The 22,402-nt window shown below is 42.1% G+C and overlaps 3 protein-coding genes across 4 annotated transcripts in view; 1 reads left to right on the top strand and 2 right to left on the bottom strand.

Annotated features, from left to right (window-relative positions):
* Window positions 1-7,702: 7,702 nt before the first annotated feature.
* On the top strand, window positions 7,703-9,533 carry irak1bp1 (interleukin-1 receptor-associated kinase 1 binding protein 1). The gene is made up of 4 exons (XM_005917757.3): window positions 7,703-8,069; window positions 8,690-8,771; window positions 8,855-8,985; window positions 9,071-9,533. The coding sequence occupies exons 1-4, from the start codon at window positions 7,798-7,800 to the stop codon at window positions 9,336-9,338; spliced, it is 753 nt and encodes a 250-aa protein (XP_005917819.1). The 5' UTR covers window positions 7,703-7,797; the 3' UTR covers window positions 9,339-9,533.
* A 114-nt stretch (window positions 9,534-9,647) lies between these two features.
* si:dkey-261l7.2 lies at window positions 9,648-13,302 on the bottom strand. Of its 2 annotated transcripts, none has more exons than XM_005917751.3 (7): window positions 12,977-13,302; window positions 12,647-12,792; window positions 12,352-12,441; window positions 12,055-12,149; window positions 10,163-10,323; window positions 9,962-10,078; window positions 9,648-9,885 (listed from the first exon to the last, which is right to left on the bottom strand). In XM_005917751.3, exons 2-7 carry the CDS (start codon window positions 12,769-12,771, stop codon window positions 9,763-9,765), a joined length of 711 nt encoding a protein of 236 aa, XP_005917813.1. In that variant the 5' UTR covers window positions 12,772-12,792; window positions 12,977-13,302; the 3' UTR covers window positions 9,648-9,762. The 2 variants fall into 2 exon arrangements, with proteins under 2 accessions (XP_005917813.1, XP_005917812.1); XM_005917750.3 differs by having other exon boundaries at window positions 12,647-12,788.
* A 105-nt stretch (window positions 13,303-13,407) lies between these two features.
* Window positions 13,408-22,402, bottom strand: part of LOC102288939 (pleckstrin homology domain interacting protein) — a 49,386-nt gene continuing 40,391 nt past the window's right edge. Inside the window, exons 31-40 of the mRNA XM_005917749.3 lie at window positions 21,074-21,194; window positions 20,873-20,998; window positions 20,563-20,638; window positions 20,308-20,367; window positions 20,050-20,202; window positions 19,457-19,609; window positions 19,138-19,349; window positions 18,803-19,047; window positions 18,323-18,466; window positions 13,408-18,230 (exon numbers count right to left, since the gene is read on the bottom strand). Of these exons, the coding sequence (XP_005917811.1) occupies window positions 17,527-18,230; window positions 18,323-18,466; window positions 18,803-19,047; window positions 19,138-19,349; window positions 19,457-19,609; window positions 20,050-20,202; window positions 20,308-20,367; window positions 20,563-20,638; window positions 20,873-20,998; window positions 21,074-21,194 (1,994 nt within the window). The 3' untranslated portion in view covers window positions 13,408-17,526. The remainder of the gene's footprint in view (window positions 18,231-18,322; window positions 18,467-18,802; window positions 19,048-19,137; window positions 19,350-19,456; window positions 19,610-20,049; window positions 20,203-20,307; window positions 20,368-20,562; window positions 20,639-20,872; window positions 20,999-21,073; window positions 21,195-22,402) is intronic.

The raw sequence follows: 22,402 nt of genomic DNA, 5'->3' as shown, positions 1-22,402 counted from the left end.
CCTGCCGTTCCCAAGAGTCAGGAGGAACGATAGAGGATAGAGGGGAAGGAAAAAAGTGTGTGTGTGTTGGGGGGGTGATGGATAAATGAAGAAAGTCAAGGAGAGAGTGGTAAGCTGTAAAACTCTGGAAGAGCGTCCACTTTTATCGCTCTGGATCTGTTCTTGGATGAGAAAAGCTGTGAAGTATGTTTTTCACTCGTCTCTCATTCTCTGCCATAATAAAAGAATAAAAGAATATTGCCTCAGAAACCTCCACTGTTCCAGGAATGGCGGCCTCAGCGCCGATGACCTCAGATATTGTTCCGCTGTATTCTTTTATTCTCTTTCAACGTTTTGGGCCGCAAATGCGAGACGGGAGAACGAAGGGGGGGGAGGCGTGGCGGGAGCGGAGAAGCTGGGGCCAAGGGTCACTGCTGCAGAGTCTCCCCTGAAGGCAAGTCCGCTACAAACGGGGTAATAATAAACGTTTGTCGTTTTGAGTTTCCAAACCCCACCGCCCCATTACTCTGTCACGTTAGTCTGCAGGCTTCGACTCCTTCACCAAACACACTCGCCTAGACCCATCGAATTCAAAAACTTACTGTGAACGCAATCTTAAACGCATGTTCTACAAACTGTAAATCAATAGTTAGGGTTCTGGTTAAGTCACTGGACAAATATGTTGTAATCGTTGTCCTCTGAAAAATCTAACATTACTAATGCCGCTTTTTTTTGTTGTTGCAAGGATCAATTCAAAAATACTAAAAATCTGAAGTTACAAGAGCAATTTTTTTTTTTTTTAAATGACAATCATATCTACTAAAAACTCCCAAACCTACTAAAAAATAATAAGAAACCTGTTTTCTTTTGTAAGAGTTAACCCCAAGCTCAATAAAAATTAAAAATGAAGCATGAAATTAAATAACCCTAACTGATTTGTCCCAACACACGTAGAAACACATCGGCATTTAAGAAATATGTCGGTGCTGTCCGTCTGATCCCAGGCTTTGCTGTTTGACTTGTTTGTTTTAGTGTTTACTCAGGAATGTCAGACATCCGAGGACACAGCAGAGAGGAAGGTCAAAACCGCAAACCTCCAAAGGCTCAACAAACATTATTAAATTCTAATTTGTTATAAAATATTTGCGGAAAGTGGCGCAGTAAAACTATTAACGATTTCACTGGTTTATGCACTGTGGGAGCGTGTTCCCTTTAAATCCAAACTACACAAGCCTGATGATTAAATCGGGCAGGTTTGTATATCGTGCCAGATCTCGAGCATACAGTGCATCATGTAAAGAAACATCACAGCAAGAACCGAGTGCCATCAAAACATAAGACAAAGTCGTAACTGTGGAAGCAAAAATATAAAGGTATAAAAGAACCTAGCAAGAAAAGCCACAGGGTGCAAAGTTTGAGCGGACAAAGGCTAAAAACCATCTCCTCAGAGCACATGACCTAAGATGATTTCATTGATCGTAACTTTTTTCTTTGGATTCATTTTTCTCAGTAGAAGCGTATGAGTCAATACCCTGTTTGAACACAAACATTAATGACACATTCACTGAGCTTTAGAAACAAAAAGTTGATAATTAGAAAAAAGCTCCCAAGGAGCAGAGCTCTGGTTATTTGAGTGCATCATTTAGCAAGAATTCTGAGATCAGGCTTTCCACTTTTATCTGTAAAAAAACCCAAAAAAAACGAGCCTGATCTATAGTGTGGAAGAGAGGGGAGGAACAGGGGATCATAGTGCTGAAAGGGCTGTTAAGTCAGATAGATCTTTTGGCACCCTAACAGACATAATTACTCTAATAATGACGGACTATACAATAGCCAATATCGCTGCAGCCTGCATGAGGGGAACATGTGTTGCTGCTATGTGTCCATTTGTGTGTACGCTGTGTACTCATTAGCGAAAAGCCTCAGTGCAGACTAGCTCCAGTTACAGTAGTAAACGCTGCCTTTGAACTTTTAATGGAGCCCTGAAACCCAACTAGGCCTTAAAAACACACAGATCTGCAGCAGAAGACAAAATGCAGAGAAAAAGGGAGAAATGGTAACAATAAATAAATTCACATAAAATGCAAGCAATGTATGAACTAAGACAGCGAGCTAAAAACCTGCCGTAAGATTTAGATCCACAACACTGTAATAACATCCAGGCACAAATGCTATGGTTTGGTCAATGTTAATAAAGCAGCTGTTAATTAGCCAACTAATGAAGCACAACATGTTAAATAATCGCACAGCTGTTCACCTGCTGATGGACACATATTGTAGCTTCATACTGGTATATCAGGTATCTTAAAATTCTCATTTACGCACATCATTATCATCATTAGGGCCCATGCTCTGTGCGGCACCTGTACCTGTGCCTGCATGCAGTAATTAAATCGCCAACCGGTTTGGTGTGTGTGTGTGTGTGTGTGTGTGTGTTGAGTGTGTGTGTGTGCTCTGTGTGTAGCAGTGGGTATTTATCAGGGTGTGGTGTTTGTGCTGCACAATCTCCTGGTATGCATTGCAATAAACAGATGTTGAGTCTTTATGAGGTCTTTCACATTGGTTCAGTTGTGTGTGTTGTGTGTGTGTGTGTGTGTGTGTGTGTGTGTGTGTGTGTGTGTGTGTGTGTGTGTGTGCAGTGATGAGAGAGAGAGAAAGCCTACATGGGCCTAACATGGAAACCTCTCATCAGTGAGCCAAAAAAAGACAGACCACAAACGGAAATAAGCAGGAAATGTAAATGTTAAGAGAAATACTGCTCATTAAAACATGAGCAGTTTAAACCATTGTGGGAAAACCGTCTACGTTAGCAAACAATAACGACAGCAATGCCACCTCTGCTAATTGTTTTATATGTCGATTTGTCAGAGAAAAACTGGATGCCACTACAAAATATGAATTTTAACTGCCTCAGTCTTCCCAGTGGGTAAGCATGCAGATTGCGTTATCAGCATTAAACAATAAATTACACGTGTGCTCTCCCTGCTATCGCGTCTCCAAATCTCTACTGAAGGCTCGCTCAGTGATGAGAGTGGGGAAGGCTTGTGAACAGAACTGTTTATTTGACTATGAGCTGTTTACAGAGATGGGCTGAGTGACAGCATGAGAAAATACCTCTGATAATATACTGACATGCAGAGAACTCGGCAGTGAACCTGACTCCTTGCTCAGCTCTCAGGACCTATGGACATCACTCCATAGCTAATCGGAAAAAAACATTTTTAATCACGTTCCTAATTCTATTAACTCTTAAAATACCACGATCTTGACTTATCCCAGCAGGAAAAGGCCAGGTGTTTAAATAATATTAGCCGTGGCTTTGCAAGTGTAATGGCTATGAATTTGTTTTCTAACACCTCTGCCGGGTCAAAAATATCTGCTGAGAACAGGCCTATCTAACATTATCTAATATTTGCTTTTATTATTAGATACTGCAAACACTGCAACACACAGGCCTAGAGATCGGTCAGTGAACATCTGGCAACCACTGGGGGAAAATGTATATTCCACAACTGGTTGGCAAGTGGTTGCAGGAGTTGCTGGATGTCTGTGAAATCAGCTGCTCAAGTCCAATTCACACAAGCCTAGAGACAAGTCAGTGACCCCCTGGCAACCACTGGTCGCTAGGGAAAAGTGCGTACTCCACATCCGCTTGGCGAGCAGCTGCTGGAGATTCCTGGCAGCAGTAGCATAAAACCAGTCACAAAGAGCTGAACGGTGCTGCACTAAAAACCTCTTAGTTGACTTCTACAGTTGCCAGTAGTTTCTTCCTTGATCTCTCGGGCTGTGTGACTGAGGCCTTATGCAGATGTTTGGATAGGTAAAGAACCACCTACTGCTTTTCAGGTTTGACTGAAGGATTTATAGAATATTGTCAGTACTAAATAGTTCCATAAAAGCAACTCGTTTGCATTTTACATTGTTAGATGAGTACTAGAGAAACAAATTCATCTTCTAGATCTTCGTGGTCGTATGTAAGTCTTATAGCATCGTACTAAAAATATCATATTACATGAGACCACTTTGTTTTCTGAGAATGAAAATGTTCCACATGGAAATGTTTACTTACTCACACTCTTGGACAAGCACGTGTAGCTAAGACTTCACCATCCTTTTTGCCGCTTGTTTTTCTCTCTGCCCTTCCTGTCGCACAACAACGTAGAGATGATGATTTAGAAATGTTTCAATCCCAGTTATAATGACAGTGAAATATTGAAACAAGTCCATCTCATTTTAACAGTTGGGCCTGCAGGTACAGAGTACCTCCTGCTGACAAAACAATGATCACCACCTGAACCTATTGTTAAACAGAGCTGAATACTGCTGCTTTTATAACCAATAAAAGTGTTCATCGGAAGAGTCTGGAAACGTAAACATTGAAAAATCTTCATTTATTGTGTTTTCTCATTCTATCAGCATCTGTTTTTAACAGGGAGAGAGATTTGTGCAGGGAAATAAAAAGTGAAACTTTACTTTTTTTTTCTCCCCACTTTCACAATAAAGTTCTAGACAGATGACAGCTGTGGACACACAGAGTGCAAGCTGCATGTTTTATCGCCTTCACCCATAAATAAAAAACGCAGAGTGGAAGAAATACAGTCAAAATATACGATTTATGGCAACGGGCACAGAAGGGAGTCTGGAGATTTCTTGGACAATATGAAAATAAAACTGCAATAAAACTGCACGGGCCTTGATTGTGGTCTATGGAGAGACATGGAGGGACTCCAGCACAGCTAACTTTATTACTTCATCTAAGAGAGAGCAAGAGAAAAGGAGGCACACATCAACAGATTCAGACACTATTACAGTCAAATCCTTTACCCAAAGTGGCCACAGTCTCCATCCAAGGACCCCAGCCCCTTTTTCACCCAGCAAAAAGGGGCACAGTAGAGGACAAAACCTTCCCAATTGAGTTTACCCAGCTCTGTATTTACATAAACCTTTTACAACTTAACTTCATGGCAGGCATCATCAAGTCTTAAACTGATGGTAGTTGTATAAACATTGTGGGGAAAGAAGAATTAATGTTTTAAATAGTAAAACGGACTGCTGTTTATGTAAGTGGTTGGTAACCTTATGGTGATTGCCAACTTAACAAATAATTTACCACCATTTTCATTTCCCACAACATCACAGCACCCAACTCTGCTGCTCTAAGCATTTAAATTCACTTTGAGGGAGCCATCTTTCTCATCTGGGAGGCGGAGAGGTGAAAGGGAGACGGGAAAGCGTGCATTTTTTAGGCGATTAGAGCAACAGATAACTGGGCGCTAGGCGAAAACAGCCTGATAGTCTGCAGGCCACTGAAAGAAAATGCTCCAGACTTCCATGGAGATTTAGCAGTAAGAATCTTCTCCTTTTCCCTCTTCTCTGAAAATAGGCTATTATATGGTGTTGCATCTTTCTTGGCTGGAGCTTCGCAAAAGATGTAGGGTTTCAGAGAGCATACCGGGGGACCGGTGAAACTGGAGACAATATCAACAAATACGGCCTTGTATTTTTAGGTTGTGATTATAAAGCTCATTTCACAGTTTAATACTCCCGGGAAGCCAAACAAACATGGTTGTATAAAGAAACCAGCATCCAGTATTGGATCAAATCTCTACTGCTCCCAAATGTCCTGGACATACAAAAAGATATGCACATGCAGTATATATACTTAGCACCGGGCCTATGAAGTTCAGTGACAGATTTCAATACCACACACTGACGTACAGCAGGTTCTCTTTTAGCAGAGGAGTGATTCCTGTTATTTACCTAATGCATGCTATTCTGAGGAAAACGAAGACACATAATTAATTACAGATAAACTAGATCAACACTGAATTTTTTAATGGATAATTTCCTTTTCATATTTAGACTTTTATTTGGTTTATTAAAAAGTCCGTTCAAATATCATGAAATACTCCTTTGAAAAAATATAAATAAATACGAGAAAAATAAGTGTTGCACATATCCAGTTCCTTATTTAATACTGCCAGAAAACAATTATTAATACTTTTTTTGCTCTTTTTATTGGCCTCTTCATTCATCTAATAGAAGCAATTCAGTTTGAAATGATAGTTTTACATCAGCAAAAAAAACCAAAAAACTAGAATGCTATTTCTTTAAAACAAAAATGATTTTTTTTTAGATCGGAAACCGTGTATAGTGCGTTAAAAAGGCATGACCATTTGATGCATTTTTTTCTGTCTGATTATCGGTACTCTGCTGGCCCCTGCTGACCAAACAGAACAGAACATTTCCATTACTGATACCTTCAGTTAAAAAAACAAAAATGTGGAAGCGGCATAGCAGATATCATGTAAAATAGGCTGTCTAGTAATAAACTGTACTTTATTAGGCTATGATACACCTAAAGGAAAACTTCGCATGCCCTCTAATTTGTTTAAATTCATCTTGTTGTATATACTCCTCTTGTCTGGCACATCTGGTGTGGAGCATGCAGTTTTGTTATATATGTACAAGATCAATAAAAGGCTATTTTATTTTATCCCAATCTATTTAACATTTGCACATTTACCTTAGCTGGTTAATATTTTATTGACTAATTATTTAATTTTGCTTTTCAAAACTGTTACAAATAGCTAAAACACACATAAGAACATGAATTTTGTGAGGAAAATAACTGTCAGCCTACCCGCTGCAGTTTTTGTAAAGTTTTTTTGTGCTTTGACCAACGGCAGCTAGTAGCTTAGAATTAAAGTAAAAAAAAATTAAGTATTAAGACATTGAAATTGATTAAATTAATATTTTTTAAAAAGCCTTAAATTACTTAAGATGTTGTATCCAGAATTGGGGAGCATTTGTTTCACTAATAGCAGTGCTCTTTTCAAACAAGCTAATTGGCTAACTTTTTGTCTTATCAGCTAGCAGTGCTAAACCAAGGTGTAAACACAATAATATTAGAGCAGTGCAATTCAAATGTTTTTATTTAAAAATAAAAATAAGACTGTGCCACAAAGCAAAACTGAGCTATTTATGCTTTGCAGTTTTTTTTTTCTGCAGATATATCAAGAAGCCTGATTTATCCGCTAGCTTAATTAGAAGAACAAACAAAAGTGTGTTAACAAGAACTGAAAGCATATCATTGCAGGTTTAAATAAATTAGCACTTTATTGTTATTAAAGGAGATAGTGTTTCTTACCATGGCCTGGCCATCTACATATGGAGTGTAAATGTAGGTGTAATTGTAGTGTTGAGTTTGGCCAAAAGTTTCCGTTACCACTGTAAATTACTGCTGCCTTATACATACGGAGCTTGATTGTTGATTTTTATCCATTGTCGACATCAATGCATTCTCAAGCCTTTTATTTATAGGTTTAACAATCCCACCTAGATGCCAAACACCTGAAGCTAATACTAAGTTTAAAACAAAATCCAACTCTTCAGCCTCAAACAGCTCTTTGAAGGGCTAACAACAACAACAACAATAATAATAATTTATTATTATTATTATTATTATTATTATTATTATTATTATTATTATTATTATTATTATAAAAGTGCAAATGATCGAATGCAATGCAGGTAACTATACTTACCTTTAACCTGTGTAGTTTAAGCCACCTAACAACTAAATTAGGTGGCTTAATAACTACATCTGCCCCTGGTAGGAAGCCTTTTATTTCCCTGACATGTGCATTTCACATCATTTTACATTCTTTTTAATCCGTTGACAACTACCTTCTCTCCATGTACAAAGGGGCTGGATTAAGCTCTCGCCGCACTAGAACAGGTAGCCTACAAATCCCAAAGACCATTGCGGCTATTGCGGGAAGCGCAACGGCTGTCGTTTGTGCTTAACCCTCCATCATGGAAAGTCAGAGTCGCGTCTTCGCGGCGATAGTACCGGCCGGGCGGGAGCTCTCCGGTAACGAAAAAGAGCAGGGGCTGGAAGTAAGAGCGGTTAGTCGGCAGAGTCCCGGTAAGTGTCTACGGGAGGTCCAGGTGACAGGGACAGCGGAGGTTCGCTGCCAGGCGGACCGAGCATCGGTGCGGGTCAGCGTGGGCAACAGCAAGGAGTCCGTCAGCGAAGCAACCCACAGCGTTTCACGGCGACTTGGATACATTTTACAGGCTCTCAGGTGAGAAAAGAAGTTGGAGCGAAGCAGGAGCAAACTGTAAAGTTAGCTAGCTACTGTTAGCATTATGCTATTACCGGTTAAAGAGGCAGCAGCGAGAGAAGTGCGTCCGCAGATACAGCCAACTCGTTTAGGATTACCAGCAATGGAAGAAGCGATGAAAAGTTTATTAATGGTATATTTAAAAACGAGAATACAACTAGAAGAGTTTCATTTCGAATTTTAAAATAACCCCTTAAGAGGATGAGAAATAACCGTACTTATTTGTGTATTTATTGGTCCTACTGCTGTTACAGCTGCATGCAGGGGCGGAACCTGAGGGTGGCCATCACAGACTAAACCCCTGCTACCCTCCATCCTTGTATATTTGAAGTCAGTGATTTTGGCAAACTAACTAACTTGGATTTCAGTGCTTGTAAAAACGTAAACTGCACAATTACTTCAAAATTTGCAGAAGTAGCACATTAAATATGCTTGCAAAGCAATTGGTGTCCAGTAAAGCAGTGTTTTAAGTTGATACAGTTTTGTTTTGTTTATATTTCTTTTAAGGGACAGTAGCTAATTTTTCAAAGTACACAGTAATTTTTGTGACCATGTCTTTATTTTTAATCCATTCTGCTTAGACAACATGACATCAGAGAAGAAGACACTTCAGTAAGGAGGTTTCTCCACCGAGACGCAGACATGTATCGGATGGATGCAGAGGTCGAGTATTTGGACAAACACCGATGAACGTGCAGCACAGACGTGTTGAGCAGCATGTGACCTTGCTGTAATATATCTTATAGGTCATAGTGACTTTCTCAGACTTTGAGAAGATGGAGCGAATATGTAGCATCCTGCTGGAAAAGCTAGACAAGAGCGTTTTTGTGGGGACACCAGAGTTCTACCACAGTGCTGAATGCCTGAGTCAAATGAGGTATGAAAAAAAACCCAACACAATCGTACCTCTTTTATTATTTTCATTAAATGGTGTGACCGTAACTAGCCTGTGTGTGCTGCAGGCTGCGTGCGTGTGTGTCTGCAGTCGAGAATGCTCAGCTGAAGGCCAGCAAAGTCAGTCAGCTCCTGGGACAAAGTCTGGGACCCCCTCTGCTGGTTAGAGAGGATGAAACCAAAGAGTGGAGGAACAACGAGGACAACGGTGGTGGGGGGCAGGGGTCTGCAGCCCCTTCTCACTTTCCCAGCTTACCTGCAGTCACTGCTTCCTCGCAGGTGTCCGTCTCCTTCAGCCTCAGAGACACGAGCAGGAAAATGAGACGAGAGATATAATGCTTTAAAAAAAAAAAGTAGTTTTAATTCAGCCAACACTTTCTTGAAATAAAAAAATAATTTTATTTTGACTTTAAAAGCAATTTAAAGAATCTCAGTCTGTCAACGTTGTTTTTTTACATATTTGGTAGACACTTTAAATTATTTTGTATTTGTAAACTTCAGAGAAATAAATGTAGTAATTCAGAAGCGTAATTACATTTCTTCATCTTTGATCATTTATCTTCAGCTCCGTTAAAGGCAGGGTTCGATGGTCACTCTTAACTCCTATTTTTACTTGAGCGGGTCGATGACTCTTAAAGACGGCATTTTGTGTCCACTCGTTGGACTCCAGTAGACAAATAAAAAGAAGAACCAGGCTGAAGAAAACCACAGAAGCCAAAGGATGAAACTGTCTGTTGGCTAAGGCTTTCATACTCCAGAGTCAAAAGTCCTCGCCCTCATCATCCTCCTCGTCTTCGGGGAAGAGCTCTCTGAGCCAGGGCTGCATAACAAAGCGTTTCCCATTAAAGTGCGTGAAGTAGTTCTCCAGGGTGGGAATGTCCGGCTGGAAACATCCAACAGTAAGCCCAAGACCTATTTTAATATATATGATTGTATGCGCTGTGATTTTCAGGACTTACCCTCATCCCTGTGATGCGCTCCAGCTGTGTCTGGGGCAAGTATGCAACTATGACAGAGGAGGGTCCAGGTCCTCCAAAGATCACCTTGTAATGAGGTGTCTTTTCTGCTCTTGTGTCCTATATGAACACACGCTTCCGTTACTAACACTTAAATGATATATTACCAATAAATGATCAGAGGAAGTGAAGGAGGCTACTGACATCAGAGCCGGAGTACATTCTGTCAACCCATTCTGGAGGAGCTCGCAGTTCAGGGTCCCAGCTCACCACTACTCCAACCATGTGGCCTTTTGTCTCCAACACCACCTCTCCGACCCGCAGAAACACATACGGGGGACGAGGGCTGCGCGCCGTCTTGGATGCTGATGTGACAAAGACAGAAGAGATTACTACAGAACTGACATGAAATGCATGAATAAGATCTGTTTTTAATGAAAAACCATGATCAGATTTCCTGCTGTGTCTTTCGAGAAAGCTCTGCTGTTGCCAGGCAATAAAACTAAAATCCCATGATAATTTCTAATATGACCTCGGTAGGTTTTCTGAGTGCACAGGCTGTGATCAGCTAAACTGCTGCTCTTTGTGGATTTACACAACTGAATTCACCAAGACGTCAGCAGATGTTTCACAGCTATCCTGGCCGATATACATTCCCTACACTGTTTATAGTATCTTTGCATTAGACAGTTGGTATAAAGTTGGAATTCAGTGAATGAATCTAAGCATCATAGTCTTAAATGCAAATTCTCTGCTACACTTCATTCTTTTTTTTCTCCTTGCAAATACAGAAGCTGGACCCATAGATAGCAACACATCGTGAGACAAACTGCACACAAACAGTTTGTGTGTTTGCTGATGTTTGTCGAGCTGATAGAAACATTGAATTTGAAATTGCCTGCCACTAAAAAAAAACATCACTCCCATTCATGCTTTCTAGCTGTCTAGATGCTGAAGTACTGCAAACACAACATACGGATACGAGCACTCCTTCCGGCCGACTTTAAATCCTGAGCGTAAATGCTATAAACGATACTGTTGAACCAAATGTAAGGAATAAAAAGTACAGATTTTTGGAAGTAAAAGTTGTCAGAAAAACAAATACTAATAAGGTGATTGCCAAGGTGCTTAGCTAAAAACCTGTTATATCCCAACATGGTGTGGAGTGATTCTTAGGGCAGAAGAAACAACAGGCCTTTAAAAAAAATACCTACAGCAATCCAAAGTCAAGAAACGGAGGAAAATGCTGCAAAAACCTGACACTGGGCCTGAGAGCTGCATCTTCAGCTGATCCATCGAATGCCATGGTTTGGGGCTGCATTTCATACAGTGATGTTGGGGATCTTGTCTTACTAATGGACTTACAAACAGAGCAATGTACCATCATCATCATCATTATATTTTGATCCACCATAGAGTAGCATCTGGAAAATGTGTGACTGGCAACAGCTTTAATTCATCAGAATGACCCCAAACACACAGCCAATGCAGTAAAAGCACACCGGGATAGAAAAACCGTGGAACACCATCAGTCATGGATCGGCCTCCCCAGAGCCTGAACCTCAACATTACTGTGGGATCATCTTGACAGAGAATAGAACAAAAGGGCAGCCAACATCCAAAGAAGAGCTTTGAATGTCCTTCAAGAAGCCTGGAGAACTATTCCTGAAGACTACTTAACGAAATAACAAGAAAGCTTGGCTAAAAGAGTTCAGGCTGTGTGTTGAAGAATAAAAGTATGCACACCAAATATTGATTTTCAAGCTTTTTAGGATCATACAAACTCTTGTCCTCATATACTGTATTTCCATGTGTGTTTCACTGCATCTATTTCCTATTTTCCTTGCAAAATATAAAGATATCAGGGATGGTTCAAGACTTTTGCACATTACTATAAATGTAGTGCTTTTCAAAGTGCAATAGTTCAGGAGGACATGTAAAATTAGAATTAAACATCCATTAGTTTTTGGTAATTAATTGCACTCGATGGGGAAGGTGAAATTTCACATTAACCTATGAGAATGAGGATATGGACAGACTGTATCACATGTGGCTGGTTAAAAATGCTTCAGTATAGCAGAGCTATAGACACAAACCTCCAAAGAATCCCAGGTCATTGTCAAAAAGCATGGTCTCCACGGGAGGTGGCCCTTGTCCCGCTTGATCTTCCTGTCCCAATCCAACCAGAGACCTTCAGGAAACAAACACATCACCAGTCTCTAAATACAACTCATGTGTTTCCATAAAAACACCAGAAATCACTTTTTAGGTGTGTGGGATTTGAATATGAAACAAGATTATGCAAATAACTGTAGCCTCAGATCCCGAGTGAGCGAGCGATGATTCAGGTTAAATTCAGTCCTCATTTAATGCCATTCATCTCAAACACTCACATGGCTTTGGACATCTGCTGGCTTGTCCAGTCTGACCATGCAGTGACATTCATGTATGATTTTCTCCATTCTCTCCATATTCGAAGCAATCTGAAACCAAAAGTGTTCTTTTTATTAGTAAAGCAGAAAGAAAACGGCCACAACAGTCCTTAGTCTGGTAAGGCCCACTTTATCTAATAGTTCACATAAAAGGTTATCCTGGGTCATTCACATCCAGCCAACTAAAGGCGTTTTTCCCCTTTTTGCAAACTTCGATGCGGTAAATAAAAGCTGGTTTTTGGCGCACTGATCTCACCGCGTGGTCGCATGGTAGCGCTGCGCCGCCGAGGAGCCGCTCCACCGGGAGATGAAGTACTGCGCGGGCACGGCGGAGAGCAGCAGCGCGATCTGCAGCACCGCAGAGGCCCTGAGCACAGGCATGACCGCACAGCTGGCACCTGCCCGGAAACCAAAAGTACATGCACGAAAGTGAGCGCCAAAATTAACCTAGGCGATAGCTAGCTATATATCAAATAAAATAAATATAGGAGGTTTAAGTTTGTTGAGCGTAGGACACGTGACCCCGCAGGTAGGTCAAACCAGGTAACCGCGAAAGCTCTTTACTAATTCTAATTGTGACACTTACCTCTTGTTAAGCTCTAAAGTCTTCCCTCCGATTGCGTGTCGAACATTGCGTTTGAGTGAGTCTGCTGCGCGTGGAAACCAGAACACAGCGGCGCGGTTTCACTTCTGTTTTATTTACATAAACCACACTCCGGCCCATGTCGCCTCCAGCCACCTGTGTATTTACATTTTTGGAAAAATTGCCAAACAGGTATTCTAACCAATAGCCGCAGCCCACGGAGTACCCAAGGACCTTTAGCGGCTCGCCACGTCAGGAAGAGCCGGAGGTGTGGGAAGTGATTTTTGTGCACTTACCGTTTCCAACGCTAGGTGGGAGTGTTGTTCATTCTTCTGCACCTCATTTCCCACCTGCAGCTCGAGCGTCAATGGAATAGTGTTTTTTCATTATCATTATTATTATTTTATCTTTATACAACAAAGAAGCAACAAGCATTAAAAGTGAATATGGAAACACAACTTTTTATTCACTTAAAATATTGGTATGAACTAACAGGACAGCAGTACTCCCCTACACATACATTCTAGCCTTATGCTTATTTTTTTTGCATTAATTCCTTTATATATATATTTATATTAAAAAAAAAAAAAGTATCCAAACTAACAAAGACGACCTCATCAATTCACATGAAAAAGACCCCTTCCCCTCCTCTTCTGAAAACATACCCAAAATTCTTCCTGGTGGCTAACATGAAGCCCCTTCTCTCTCTCTCTCTCTCTCACACACACACACACACACACACACACACACACACACACACACACACACACACACACACACACACACACAGTGACCATTAACCAAAGACTGTGATGCCAAAACAGCACAGCTCTGCCACACATTAGCACAGGCCAGTGTGAATGTTTACATGAGCTCTGAAATGTAGCGTCAAGGCAGAGGTGCTGCTCTGAACCAGTAACACCACCACCTTACATTAGAATCTGAAAACCTAACAGCATATATACCTCCACCGTATAAAGAGCTGGATACAGATGTGTGTGATGTCTGTTTGAATGGCTTAACACCCAAAGTCTTGCTTATACACCAGTGAGTTCTTTTTAAGGCCCCTTTAAAATGATTAGGTTGCACACATTGATCTGCCACGGTTAAGGTAATATGACCAGCTACGCTATATCAGCGCATCTACTTTGACCCGTGATGAGCACAGGTAGTGTGATGATCTGATGAACAGGGTGTCACAGCAGAAATAACCACATCTGATACCCACTGCATTCCCACTTTGAGTGTATTTCAGTGAAGAAGAAAACAATAGATGGAAAAAATATACAGTATCCTTACCCATCACCTTATTGCATGGGGATTACATGGCTATGTAGCACACCAGTAGTTCCTAATTTAATATGGCCGTGTGACCGATATCTCACAGTCCCATGTAGTTCTGGAGGACTGTTTATTTTTCAGCTGGCTCATGTAAACACATTAATGGGGATCTATTAAACTTCTTATTTTCTGATATATTTATATATTGTTATAATGGTGCCGATTCAATTAATGACATCAGGATATGTTATGGTGGCCCATCTGAGCCAGAAGCTCAGGGTTCGTCTAAACACTTTGTTTCCAAACGTTTTTTTCATTTCTTGGCTCTGTATGATGTCAGCGAAAGCCGACGCCTTCTTATATGGTCATTTGAGCACAGAAGCTCCGCCCACAGATTGTTTGTTTGCGGGAGCCACACAATAAAAGGAAAGCTGGCATAACAGCAGAGGGAGAGCTTGTTTAAGACACTGGATCAACTAGAACTACACCAAGGTCCAGTAGAAGGTAAAAAGGATAATTCTGAACTGTGAATTAGGCAGAACTATTGTAATGGAGTCCATTACAACAGAATACATGGACATGGACGTCGGAGTAAAAGGTCCCCTTTAAAAATAAAGTCATACCTCAAATTTGAGAATCCTGGGTCAAAGCAAGCCCATCTCTGCTTTCATCACATGATAAAAATCTTTAAATCTTTGTGTTTCTGAAGAGTTTTTAGAGTGTTTTTTTTTTATTAAAGCCATGAATTATTACAATAAAGTTTCTCCACAACATAAATATTATCATAGGCAAATATAACCTTGAAACCTCAAGAATAAAATTCATTTTCATGTCATTTGTGGAGGATAGTGTCAGTGTTTTTAGGCAATTTTTGAATGAAACTCTTCACAAACACAGCATAAACAAAGCAATTATGAACCACCAGAACATCTGAAATAGGTGTGGCAGAGGATAAAAAACCCATCTTCACATATGCGGCCACTGGTATATCGTCCTTTATGGCAGGGACACAAACAGAAAACAGCTCAACACACTCACCATGGAGACAATAAAATCTCTTTAGAAAATAAAACACATTCAAAAGCCATGTTCTACAACTTCAGTGCCCAAAGACAGAATTTGGCATTGACAAATCCATAACAACAACAAAAAGACATTGACAATAAAGATGAACAGATGAGATATACGTTTAGTAATATGTGACGAGACCTATGAAAAGAACCAGGTGTATATTGATGCTACCATCCAGTTCCGTCCAGTCAGTCCTGCAACACGAGTGGAAACTCATGGATTCTGGCATTCACTCGCTCCGTGCTGTGGGGAAAAAACCCCAAACAAAACAGAAAAAAACCCACAAAAAAAACAAAACCCATCTTTATAAACTCTCACCTGTGTGTACAAAGAGTGACATAATATGTTTGTCCCCTGTCAAAATGTTAATGTTTCGGTCTTTTCATTATTTTCCTCACGAGCCTGTCAGGTCTAGTCCGCTCCCCGAAGTCCAGTTTCTCTGAACCCGGTGACGAGCGGGACCGGGAGATCCGAAACGATAACAAACACTAAAAAAATAAAGGCCCCAAAGAGGAGAAACCAAGGATTCAATATGCCAGAGTAGCAAAGGCACACAATCAGAAAGATGAAGGTAAGACTTGTCTCTTTCTCCGGTTTGCTTTCAGTTCAAATTCAGTCCGATCCCAGTTTGATCCGTCCCCTTCCTGTTTGCAGCAGGCGTGAGAAAGTGCTAGAACATGCGAGACAGATTTGCGTGTGTCTATGTGTGTGCGTACAAGTTTGGAGTCACCGTGGAAACATATCGACACTTTAAAACTTTATATGTTTAAAGATTTTAAAATACACATGGTTACTCCCTAAGACTGCATTGATAACCGGTCTCTGGTAAGTGCATCTCAAAGCTAGTCACCCGAAGCTCCACCCCTCTGTACCTTAGGTATAAACTGACAATAGGTTGGTTATAGGATAATATATCGACATGAGTAATGGTATGCTTACAACAACAGTAAATTTCTTTTCAGCTGCTATAAATACATTTCTTTGAGAGGTTTTCACAACGATCAAACTGTATGCCACTGTTTGCACGCTGAAATGACACGCTCAGTTGTGTTATTAAAAAAACAAACAAACGAAAAAACATACACACATTCCTTCAATTACCCGCATAGTCACAACTAAGTTCGTACACAAACAGGCACATGTACTTTGCAGGGCAGAAGCCAAGCACGCATACACCTACATGCACGCACGCACCCATACAAAAGACATAAAGGCACAAGGTATTGCTAATGTTGAGGACGCTTTGAAACATGAACTAGAGAGACATAAATGACCCTTTTCACCCATGCATCCTTTTTCTCCTCCTCGCCACAGTAAAAACAGCATCAGGAAAAGGAAAAAAAAGTTGCTTCCTCTTTCTAATAACATGCAAAGAGAAAAGAAAGGAAAAGAAAAAACACCCACACACATCAATAGTAAACAAAACCTACAGATCTACAGTACCTCCGAAAAGGTACACCATTTGGTATTTTAGCGCAGACAGATAGGTCAGCCAACGTGTAAGACTTCCAAAACAGAGAGCAGTGATCACGTACAAATCTTAGAAAAAGCAGAGAGCAGGTTGTATAAAAAAAGACTGGGAACAATGAGGAAGGGAGGGAGAGAGGGGGAAGCGGGAAAAGGACGTCGTTAGGCCAGCGGTCCCGTCGTCCATTACCGCGTTCAGCTCCGTGGGCATCTTCCATCTGTCCGGCGGAGACGCTTGAAAAGTCCTCAAAAATAGTAAAAGTTAGATAAGATACATCTGGCCTCCTCGTGATTTTTTTTTCAAGTACTAAAAGTCTCCAACTACCAACAACTTTACCCAATCTGACACCAAACTGTGTACAAGGTCAGAAGGAGACAGAGTGATTCACAAGAGAGGAGTCACAACACCGTCGACATGAGGCTCTGTGATTCGCGCTCCTGCGGGATCCAACATGGATCAATAATGTAGGAGGAGCTGGAACACGCGAACATGCCATCGGATGTGCTTACTGGGCAAGAGAGGAAGGTGGAAGGGGAGGGGCAGCGACAAGGAGTGGGCTGGTAACTCTTTGCTCTCCTCAGCTTCAAATAGCAGCAGCTGAACCAGCGACTCCATGGATGTACGCACACATACGCACACAAATGCATACACCGCTAAGCGTGACTTCCTCCACTCCGCCCTCCCAGTCCTCCAACGCACGAGCGAACATGTCCCAGCCTGCGTGGCTCCTCCGTTACCAGCCAATCAGGTTGGCTTTGGCTTTCTCTGTCAGTTTGCGGACACGCCCTTTTGAGGAGGTGCCAAAGGTTATTGATGAGTCCTCAAACAGCAGCTGCCTTTGCTCCTCCTCGGAGTCCTCCTCCATGTACCAGGCTGACCGTCGACCTTGGTTACGTGTGCGCATGGACCCTCCTGCCTCGTCGCCTGCCTCCTCCTCCTCCTTAGGAGGTTCTTTCCGGCTGGGTCGTTGGGTCTGGAGCGGAGGCGTGCCCTCTTCGTTGGCCCTTCTGCTGCTCCTCCTCAGTGGCGAGGGCTCCGGTGACTCAGGAGGAGGAGCAGGTTCCTCGATTCTCACCACTCGGGGCCGGCCACGCCGTCTCGGCGTCGAGGCCATGCCAGAGTCCGACAACACTTCCTGTGCAGAAGACATGCCGCCTTCGTCGCCTGTAGACGGGTCGACCTCGTCGTCAGGGGTGAAGCTCCTGCGGCTGCCGCTCTGTCTTGTGTCCTCCGCCTCCTGCTTGCTCTTCCTGCCTCTCTTCTTGCCAGGTGGGCGACCTCGCGGTCTTGAAGGGCTGGCCGGGGTTGAGACCTCTGGTGGACTCACTGGCGGCTCTGTTCTCGACTTCCTCCCCCTTCTTCCCACACCTAGGGTCACATGACTACCGTGGCCATTCAGGTGGACTGTGCTATGAGATGAAGTGCTGCCAGGAGAGCCTGAGATGGAAAAGAACAGAAACGTAAATGTTTCCGTCCTGATCGTAAACCTTTGCTTTGCACGGTCACATGATTGTGACGTGATCTCTTACCTGGTGTGTGTCGAACAGGTGTCCTGAGTTTCCGTCGAGTGCTTCCGCTGCTACTCTCTGTGGGTTGGGAAGGTGTCACCTTCTCAGGAGCTGGTGATGACGAAGCTGGCACAGAGTTATGAGCCCGCAACGAGCGAGTCGACTCTGTTAATGAGAAGGAGATAGAAGAAGGAAATAAACAGTCAGGCTAGGCAGCAGGCGAGGAGATGTAGTGTGCTTTCTTGTCCAGCATCAGATAAGAAAATCAACATCACTTTGTTTAGCATAGCTTAGCATAAAGGCTGAAAAACAGGCAGCGTATAGTTAGCCTAGCTTTGTCCAAAGGTAACAAAAGGTGACTGTCAGCGACTCACAAACTTGTGTTGTGTGTGTATAAAAACCAAAATGTAACAGCAACATGCTGTGGCCGACTACTCCTTTGCCTGCTGCAGTGACTTCCTGGAGCGTTATCGTATTTATTGAACACGTCTGTGATGATACCTGTTGTGCTCGGCGTGCTGTTCGTGACGTTATGTGATGAGGATGAGGAGGGTAGTGAGTGTGTAGTATGGCGCGCAGCGCTACGCGTGCGTCCTGGAGCTGGCGTTTCTGCTTTGCCGTTGACCATCTGAGGCGGCTGCTGCTTCACGGGGATGCTCTGCCTCAGAGAGGAGGGTCGTGAAGGGACAGGCGAAGGCTCCTTCTTTGCGTTCACTCTGGACGATACGCGTCTCTTCCTCTCTGGGCTAGAAATGAAATCAAAAAGTAACCGAGCGTGACATCAGGTTAAAAAATATATATATTTAAAGCTCCAGAGAAAGTTAAATTTCATCTACCTGGACGCGGTGCTGCTTGCAGGAGATTCGCTTCTCCTCCTCCTCCTCTTCATTACGTGCCGTGTCTGTCTGTCTGTAGTGTGTCGTGTCTGTCTGTCGGTGCCTTGTTTGGTCAGTTTATCAGTCAGGCCGTGGATGGCTTTGTAGTCAGCCAGGATGGGGCTGATATGCTCCTCAAACAGGGCAGAAAGCCTTAGGCTCATACTATAAATCTGAAGAAGTTAAAAAAAATAATAATTTGAGGATTTAATTTTATGGACCTATAAAATCTATATTATAGGCATAATGAGCTGTAAATGTGTGTGTTTGTGACCCTCACCCGAGACTTCTTACTGGGCGTGTAAGCTTTGGAATTACTAAAAATGAGCCTGACATCCTTGCAGAGCTCGATGGGAGTCTGGTACTTTCCTTCCGTCAGCGTGTTGAGAACAGTGCCAAAGTCCATCGGTGATTCGACTATTTGCAGGTAGTCCTTGAAGAAGCAGAGGGACAGTTGGGATTTTTCATCTTTCATTGAATTGTTTTCAAAAGATGACAGAAAGGAGAGAGAGAGAGAAATGGGAAAGAAGTGAGAGAATAGAGAGGTTTGAAGTTTTTACTGTCAGTGAGCTGAAAAGGAAAAAAAAACAGAAGTGAAAGAACTGCACCCTTCTTCTTTTGAAGAGAACTCAAGGCCACTGAAGCTGTGAGTCTGTTCACATCATGAATGAAGAGGCCTTTGCCTCAAACAGCACTCATCATAATTGAACTGGAGCCACTTGTGCCCCCTGAAAACACAAATCAATGTGATTGTGATGGAAATTTACAAGGAGCTAAAAATTCAGATCAGCTCCAGAGAGTTGAGTTTGATTCTGAGCTCGCAGGTATGCACCGCACATAACACAAAAAGCGAGAGGTTTGTTGCATAGTTACCGGGTACTCTTGTAGGTCTACGGGTTCTCTGAAGGGCTCAGAGTCTTCACATTGAAAGATGAGATCCAGCAGCTCTTTGCAGCGTCCCTTCCACGCGTGAGGGTCGTATGAATGAGGTCGAGCTCGCAGCTGGCGCTGCATGGGTCGACGGGCCTGTGGGAATTAGTAAAAAAAAAACAGTAAACGGCCATTTCTGATACTGAACCTGCATCGACACTGACACTGTATCCGCTCGTGTGAATCTGTTACATATGTTACCTTGTGGTTTCGTGTGGATGTTCCAGGAGTATTAGTATCTTCGTCCTCTTCCTCGTCATCCTAAATAGGATAAAAGAAAAATAATCGAACATGTTTCTCTGTCAGCTTAATTAATTATATTTTTTAGCTCAATAATTCAAAAAAGAAGGAAAAAAAGCGAGATTAGTGTCTGTTTTCAAAGCTTTACGCTTAACGTGCCCGGATCATCGTGTGAATGAATGCAGTGTAAGCATGCATACGGACAGTCACACACACCTCGTCTTCAGAGTCAGAGAAGGTCGCCTTCTTCATAGTTTTATAGAGGGGCATGATGTCTGTCAGACTTTGGTCCCTGTGGAAGAAATGAGGAGGAATCAGGAGTTATTCCTCCGTGATAGGACAGGGTCAATGATCTAAAAATTATTCATGTCAAATTATTAAACCCAAAAAGTCGACTGTTGCAGCTGTTGGGAAAGCTACATGTGGGGAATGAAACATTCATTGATGAGTAAGGAGGACATTTCAGATGATTATTTTCACATCACGTAACTGTGATTTAGTAACGCTCGACATTAAATGTGCTCACTTAATGAACTGCAGCATGAGGTCAGAGACAAACTTGGCGGTGGTGACGATGAATGACCCCGGCTCGTTGAACGTCTGGGCGTTGTGTTCTATGTAGCGAACCTCCCACATCAGAGAGGAGAGCCGCCTGAAAGGAAAACGCAGCTGTTACGGTCGGTCTCTTTCACACGCGCTCTGTATGTGATAACCTGAGAGGACGCACCTGTAGAAGCGGTTCACCAGCCTTTGGCGTATAGTGCTGAGGTCAGTGACGTAGGCCACTACTGTGCAGTACGTGGGGTACGCCTGCAGGTCCACTGGGAAGGCAAACGGTGCTGCAACATCTGTGTTTGTTGAAGCAAGTACGTGATAAGAGAAATACACATGAGTTATATTAGTGGTGCACATGAGCCAATGGGATCCACATTTGGTATTATGAGGAATTAAATCAGTTTAAACATAACAGAAAAACACGAACTGATTTATTTTCTATGGCAGGATGGTGTGCATGTGTTTCTTTAATCCATTTGCTGAAATTGATTTTGATTCCTTTCCAACAAAAGAAGCCCTGCAACAGCAATACAAACACTTTTATCCTGTTTTTCTTTCTGCAGCTATTCTGAACATCCCTGTCTTAATTTAGATGTTTCCAATGGAGGAAGATATTTGATAAAAAATCCTGTTCTGCAAAAAACAGTCTGCTCTTCATTATGATTACTTATTTCTCTTCATTTCCTTTCACCTATCGGACCATCATGGAGGATGTTTCTGTCCCTCAAATGCACTTTGAAGATGGCTGGCTCCAGACCCACATATCATACCCGGAACCTTTTATCATTTATTACATATAAATACCACGTGATAGCTCCATTTAACACTGTTAGGGAACAAAATCTCTCTCTTTTGGCATCTTTGCTTCCTGCACCCTTTCATCTCATCCGCATATCTCTGTTTAACTTTGTCACTGAATGGAGCTTTAGCATAACTGGAAAACATTCCTGATAGTGAACCATGGGCTAGATTTAGGACAAAACCCTTCCTTTACCTTAAAAATAGGAAACTTTAAGGATTTGCTAAATAGGCAGAGTGTCAGTTTTGTGACTGAAAGGTGTGGACTTGGTTCTTTTTGCTTCTAACTTTATTGTTCATATATTTGAAGAATTGTTTTCACTCAGAACACAAAATCAGAGTTGGAATTTTAATTTTTTATGTGTCTATGATAGTTTGCAGTAGGAGTGCTGATTTACTTGGAATGCCTAGGGAAGAGGTTATCAGCACAAACACATAATAGGTTTGGGTGTGATGGCTCAAAGCTCCGAGGGCAGTGCCAAAGCTCTTCACTGAATCCTAACACTGAATGCTGATACTGGTATTTTTGATGAAACAGAGCAAAACTTAGGATAACTTAGTGTGGAGCATTGTAGCTAGGAGCAAAGGCAAAATACAACAGACAAACCTTGGACATATCACAGTCAGCACAGTTCGTTTTTATAGTGACTAGAGTGATGTGCAGTGTTTCAGGTTTTTAGTAGGGGTGCAACGATACTCGTAT

The sequence above is a fragment of the Haplochromis burtoni genome, unplaced genomic scaffold, assembly GCF_018398535.1.
Source record: "Haplochromis burtoni strain Fernald_Lab_line unplaced genomic scaffold, NCSU_Asbu1 Contig_28, whole genome shotgun sequence".
NCBI lineage: Eukaryota > Metazoa > Chordata > Actinopteri > Cichliformes > Cichlidae > Haplochromis > Haplochromis burtoni.
The sequence above is the reverse complement of the archived record's forward strand: the minus strand, read 5'-3'. Positions and strand labels throughout refer to the sequence as shown.